This window comes from Myxine glutinosa, chromosome 7 (assembly GCF_964187855.1).
Source record: "Myxine glutinosa chromosome 7, kmMyxGlut1.1, whole genome shotgun sequence".
NCBI lineage: Eukaryota > Metazoa > Chordata > Myxini > Myxiniformes > Myxinidae > Myxine > Myxine glutinosa.
Window position 1 is genome coordinate 77591708 of NC_136267.1, and position 7161 is coordinate 77598868.

General features: G+C 41.2%; 1 protein-coding gene across 3 annotated transcripts in view; it reads left to right on the top strand.

The window, feature by feature from the left end:
• The window catches only part of LOC137431334 (cleavage stimulation factor subunit 2), a 72307-nt gene extending 65841 nt beyond the window's left edge, over positions 1–6466 (top strand). For all 3 annotated transcript variants that reach the window (XM_068122555.2, XM_068122556.2, XM_078781892.1), the window contains 2 exons: positions 3213–3316; positions 6042–6466. In XM_068122555.2, the coding sequence (XP_067978656.1) occupies positions 3213–3316; positions 6042–6164 (227 nt within the window). In that variant the 3' untranslated portion in view covers positions 6165–6466. The remainder of the gene's footprint in view (positions 1–3212; positions 3317–6041) is intronic.
• Positions 6467–7161: the final 695 nt, after the last annotated feature.

Here is a 7161-nt window from a genome sequence, read left to right on the forward strand (position 1 = left end):
GTTAATATGCCTCAGCTATTGACAAATCTACAATTATAATTTTTTTGGAGGTTGAAATGACCGCGGGAGATCGCGTTATAATGATGACGTCCTGGATGGACATCTTCTTCTTCAGTCCCTCATTACTTTCAGTGAAATACGATCAAGTTAAAAATAGTCAGAATTTGAGCAAATCTGTTTCATTTGTTTGTTAATTTGCCTCATCTATTGACAAATCTGCAATTATAATTTTTTTTGAAGTTCAAATGACCGCGGGAGATCGCGTTATCGTGAGCACGTTATGGAAAGACAAAATGGTGTGTTTCTTCTTCTTTGAACAATAAAGACTTATAGCTTCGCGACCGTACATCCAATCATCTTGAAATTTTGCACACTTGTTACTCTTCATGACTTCTACTACAGTATGAAGTTTCACGTCGATCAATAAAGCGATTCAAGAGATATCCATTTTAAAAAAAAAAATCGTTTAATTAACGATATCTGCCAAACCACGTGACCTATCGCAAATTCTAAAATGACATTTTAGTAGACTGACATGCTGAACAGACCTGTGAAGTTTCTCCTCGATTGGATCAAAAATGAGGGAGGAGCTACGTTTTAAAGGTTCATGCTTTAAACCGTCATAACTCTGCAACCATGTGTCGGATGACGTCGCTCTCGCTGACGTTTTTGTTCGTCACGGGCATGCGATTCTGCGTGCAAAGATTGGCCTCGATCTGTTCAGCCGTTGCAGAGAAAAAGGGGGTTTTCGTGTTTTCACGAAAAACAAGATGGCGGCCGAACCACGTGACCTGCGACGTCATAATTACCATTAAAATATTCTACAGACCGAGTCCCTCCTATGGTGAAAATTTTATCTCAATCGGCCCTATTATTGCAGAGAAAATGTTTTTTAAAGGAAATTAAAACTGAAAATGGCAATCGCACTGATGTCGGATGATGTCATGGCCTGGGAGGACAAAATGGTGTGTTTCTTCTTCTTTCAACAATAAAGACTTTAGCTTCGCGACCGTACATCCAATCATCTTGAAATTTTGTACACTTGTTCCACCTGATGCGAGCTACATTGCATTAAAAATTCAAGTCGATCCATGCAGTGGTTCAAGAGTTACAAGCTTTTTAAAATTTAACTTCCATTATTTATTGCGGCCAAACCATGTGACTTAAAAAAACGTCTCAAGTAACGATTAAACATCCCCCCATGAGGAACATTTGTGTAAAGTTTTCACTCGATACCTCCACAAATTATGGAGGTGATTCCATTTCTAGTTTGAGATTTGAAAACGTCATAACTCTGAAACCACGTGTCGGATGACGTCGTGCTCGGTGACTTTTTTGTTTGTCATGGGTATCTGAATACGCATGCCAAGTTTGGGCTCGATCCGTTCAGCCGTTGCGGAGAAAAAGGGTTTTTTGTGTTTTTTCACGGAAAACAAGATGGCGGCCGAACCATGTGACGTATGACTTCGAAAATTTTCGCATTCTGAGTTTTTTTTAACTAAGCATCTGGGGGAAAAATCTCTTTTTCGGGGGAGAAAAACTGTGTTTGACGAATTCTAACCTCTCAACGTTAGCATTTTTGATATACTCAATACACATGTTTTTTGTTCCCATTGCAGAGTTCTTTAGAATGAGCCATTCCTCAAATTTTTCCATTGAGCCGTTTCGGAGATACAGAGGGGCAAAGTTGAAGGTGTTTTACAAGATGGCGCCCATACCACGTGACCTATGACGTCATCATTAGCATTAAAAAATTCTACGAGCCTAGCCGATCATTTGATGAAAATTTCCTGTCAATCCGACCAGCGGTTGCCGAGAAACTTAATTATGAAGTTTTCGGAGGTGCAAAATAGGGTGGAAGAATAATAAGAAAAACTCTAGCAGTAATAATAGGTTACTCTCCATTTCATGGAGAGTAAACCTAATAAAGTAGTGTGCTTCTGCCCTATCCTCTCTTCTTCTCCAGGTCATTCTCAGATGGTACACCCACCCTCCTCCATTCTCCCCTCATTGCAAACATCATGAAAGTTGAAAACAGCACCCTGATTCACAAAGAGGGTTCCTAGTTTCATCCATTGAACTACAAACTGGTCAGCCTTCTTCGCATCATAAGCAAAGTGATGGAACGTATCTGCTGCCAAACCTCATGCAATTATCTCTTCTGCAACACCCTCATATCTGATCATCTGTTTGGATTATTCCCCGACTATTCTACCATCCACATCTTGCTTCTTTTAACTTGGCAATGCATGGATGCACTAAATGTCAAACGAGATACCAGGACCATCTGTCTGTACACTTTGAGCTTACATTTCTGTTTGTGGTATCCAACCTTATTTTCCAAGCTTTATGCTAAATGGTATTCAAGAGCCCCTTGTAGAATGGCAGGTTCTCTCTGTGATCAGAAACAATAGGTTGCACTTGATGGAATTCTTTCTCGAGATCTCCCTCTGAAGGCTGGTGTCCCACCAGGCTTCACTTATGGTCTGACCTTCATTTTGGTTGATATAAATTACCTCTCAGCTTTCTTAGTTAATCCTGTGTAGCATTTTTCAGTTGGCAACACTCTGTGCACAGTGGTACAGCATATTGGTGAGAGGCAGGCTGCTGCAATGTCCATCTCTGCCGATCTTGGAAAAGTTGGAAACAAATATTTTTTTGTTGTTGGAAAAAGATTTTTGGGAAAAATATGTTTCGTTAAAAATTTAAAGTGCTTAAAAACTTATGAAAACCAAATGAGTTTATGGGGAGGAGGAGTTCACTTTTTGTGCGGTGTGACGATGCAGCTGAGACGGAAAAGGATGAATGTAAATTTTCAAATTTTTTATCCTTTTCATTTTTACAGTACAGTATTATAGTTTAACACGTAATGTTGAAGTAAGGAAAATACTGTTATCTAAAAATTTAAAGTGCTTAAAAATTTGTGAAAACCCAACGAGTTTAAGGTGAGAGGGGTTCGATTTTCTGTGGGCACGCGGAAATATTGGCGCTGAGGGAGAGAATGGGTGTCTAAAAGGTAAGCACAGATACGCGCATACCATGAACACACGGACAGTGAGGTTTGACTGTACCTGCACATCACGCAGAGTAAAGGAGTACACCATCCCTATTAATTTGCTCATTTGTCGTCTTTATTTATTTATTCATTCCATTTTAATCTTTCCCATTTTTCGTTCCTGTCTGCTCATATTCTTGATAAACTTGATTCCCAGGTCGAGGAGACATTCGTTTATGTGATGCGAGAGCACAAGTCCCAAGATCACTCGGGTCTGGCAGTCCTGGACAAACTACAGTTACACCTCAGGATCAGGAAAAGGTAAGTTTCACTCACTTTATGCTTTGTAATGTGAAAAATAGAACAGATGTGATTTTTAGCCCTGCGCAGCGGACGTGTGTGTGTGTGTGTGTGTGTGTGTGTGTGTGTGTGTGTGTGTGTGTGTGTGTGTGTGTGTGTGTGTGTGTGTGTGTGTGTGTGTGTGTGTGTGTGTGTGTGTGTGTGTGTGTGTGTGTGTGTGTGTCCGTGTCCCGTGTGTGTGTGTGCGTCATAATTTTTTTGTTAAACATTGGAGTTATTGTCATCAAATTTTCACCAAAGCTTTATTATGATACGAGGACTAATTAATAATTTTGTCAAAAGGTCAAAAGTCAGCATCACCTAAAATAATCAATTTTCATCCAATTGATCTGAAAGTTAAATTTACCATTTGAGTTTTGTCATCAAATTTTCAACAAAGCTTTATTACGAGAAGATGGCGAAGACAAATTAACAATTTTGGCAAAAGGTCAAAGGTCAGCGTCACATAAAACCGTTAATTTTCACCCGATTGACCTGAAATTTAAATAATTTGCATATCAGTTTGCTGAATTGGTTAACTACTCAAAAGGTAGGAGTCGATTGTTTTTTTTTTTTGTTTTTTTTAGATCAAAAGGTCAAGGTTGCATAAAATCGTCAATTTTTTCCAATTGACATGCAATTTTAAGAATTTGCATATTGGGTCACAGGATTGGTTCACCAATCAAACGCTTAGATCCAAAGCTCAAAGGTCAAGGCATTAAATGACATTATGTCATTAAATGAACATAAAATCAATTTTCATTTTATATATGTTTTAAACTGTTTGGCTGGCCCGTGCTCTTGCAGGGAAAATGGCCTTAAAATGCATGTTGTGTTGTGTACATTGTTGTGGATTCGGAGGTCGGCTCTCCCCTTATCGAGGGGGGGGGGGGGGGTTAATCCCCTTGTCCTTTTAAGCTGGCCGTCCCGAGTCCTGGAAGCTACAACGCTCCTCCCGGTCGGTCTTGGGTAGGGTAATTGGTCAATTTGGGTCCCAAATACCTAATTACCAACACCGACCGCGAGCAGGGAAATAACTCCCGCTCGAACCACGGATAAGATGGAAATTGCCGAGCGGTTAGCAATCCGCGGCCCGAGCCATTAACCAAGAGACTAAACCCGATTCTGAGCGGTTCCGAAATCGTGCCACAGGTACTCAATTGAAAGAAAAGACGGATGCGATCGGAGTAGGGAAAAACCAAGAAATAACAAGGTGATTTATTTACAATCAAGAAGAAGAGGAAACGAAAGGAATGTACAAGAAAGGAGAAGGAGAAGGACACAGGGCAGGCTTACCTATACAGTCTTAACTTAACGACCCAAGGACAAACAGACACACTCACACGGGATGGGAGCTGGTAGGGGAGGAAGGTCCAAGCAGATGTCCAGGCTCCTCGTCCGGTCCCGACTCGTGCCGTGGTGGTGATGGAAGCGGGGCGGCAGCGCGTCGTCGTTGACCGCAAGCGGACCTTACAGATATCGGGGGAACTGGGATGCGGCGTACGTAATACGTATTTTGTGCCAACGCTCTCTCTCTCCCGATCAATGTTCTTATCAAAGGCAGTTCATATCAAAGGCAGTTCGTATCAAACGAGCTCCCTCACGCAGTTCCTCAAGTCCCCAAGTCCGTGGTAATCGAGCTCTCTCCACGCAGTCCTATACAATAAGCAGTCCGTGGCGCAGTCCTATAAAATAAGCTGTCCGTGGCGCAGTCCTTCAAAGGGTTTGGCGCGTGCGCTTATATAATGCGCTCACAGATCAATGCGCGCTTCATCAAACCACGCCCGCCAGTGAGCTCACCTCAGCCCTGGTTGGTTGGTGAGGGCTCACCGGCTCCGCCCTTGATGGTGAGTTGACGTGGCCACACCTCGTTCTTGTGTCCCGCCCCCTTTTTCCTCGGTCTGAGACCGCATGTTCAATGGCGTTTGGAGCGAGCTCTAAGGGGATGAAGGCTCAATGCAGCGAATGCTGCTAACCAACAAGCCCCGACTGTAGGGGCGCATTATGGCGTAGCTTGGAGAGAGCGGCTGCAAAATGAACGGAACGGCCTATTCTTATTTAATTGACACAACGCAGATTCAACTATTGGGATCACAGCCTTATCTGACACATAATAAGGAAATAACTAAAGTTCCTATGGTGGCCTACGTGTTGCATATGGACTAACTAAGGGTGAAACCTTTAACCTTTTAAATGATGGAATATTATTTACAAGTATTATTTACAAAGTGAGGGTTCTAAAACCGCAACAATATGTTTTAAACTGTTTTCGTTATTTTGAGGATATTGAAGAAGATGACGTCTGAATACAAGCAGACGCGGACAGGCTTTGCATTTTCAGATGCTTTCTAATCTTATTATTATTCACAAAGTTATTGTGCAGTATTCAAATATTGCGTCATTTGCTGGAGCTCCTTTATCGGAAAATTAAAAGGCATAGAGAAAGACGGCAGATTTATCCAAGAGGTATCCTTGCTGAAGGCCATGTGGCTGAGGTGTTTTGTTTCAAAACTTTTGGATTTAACATCCATATTTAGGTTTCTTGACTAGTTTCTGTATTACAATTTTTTTTTTTACATCTTTTGTGAACATGTATGAGTTCAGCTTCGAGTTATTTGAAGTTCATTAACATGGAGTCACTCATCTTTCAAAATTAACCTTTTGTGATATCCCCTTTGTGATTCTTCACCTCTCTAAAACCCTACAGGCAGCTCTCATCATGCAGGTGTTGCAGCTCACACCAGACCAGATCTCCCTCCTCCCACCTGAGCAGCGGCATTCTATAATGATTCTCAAGGAGCAAATTCAGAAATCTGCTGCCTCCCTTTGACATACTCAACTAATCTCACTGCTTTTCTGCCCCACCTCGCATCACCGCACACACATGCAAGTGTTGAAGTCAAGAAAGTCAGACGTGTGCTATGCTCGCCTCACCACACTACACACACATTTGCAAACCGCACTTCACCCTTTTAACTCTTATTTCCATTGTTCTGTTTTTTTTTTTAAATAAAATAGAAGTGAATGAAATATCCTTTTTCAGTTTCCCTTGATCAATACAGGTACATTGGTCACTTATCATTAAAAAAAAATTGGGATTCTATAATGAATAAAGTTTTCCATTGCGTATTATATTATTGCTATGAATGACAGTAGGATTAATCTTTTATCACTGGATATTTAACCCACTTTCAACAAATATCTCGATTTTACTAGAGCTATCGCCATGGAAAGACTATATATAAATAACAATATTAGAGTTGGTGGTGTGTATGGTTTAACTGCTCAAGCTGTATACCATGACATCTCGATCTCTATCATATTGGGTCACAGCTTCGAGCATGGTCGTTCTCCAAATGGAGGGATAGCATGGGGAAAAATGCCCACACATTCTAATGTGTTCAAAATTATATGCTGGAAAGCTACTATAAAGTGAAGTCATATGCCTTTAAAAGCCTTACCTTTTATGAGTCCTGTCTCAAAGGGGTTGCGAGACTATTGCAATGTGTTCCATAAAACAAATGGTCAAAAGACTCTGCAAAAGCAGTTGAAGACAAAAGGGCTTTGTGTTAACAGCGAGCAGCATTGTCAGTATCATCTTGATTCTCAGGCTGGACAGATTTGAAATGAGACTCGGGGTAGTCAGTATCTTCTTGGGAGTCTCAAATTAAATGAACAAGAATGTATGGCACAAGGAGAACAAGCAAGTAAATCGTCCAGCAAAGGAAGAAGGGCACACGTTGAGCTACCATTGGCAATTTTGTTGCAATAAAGGTATGCCAATTATGATTCAGATTGGATGCGAGTGCTGTGACAGAGGGAGCTGT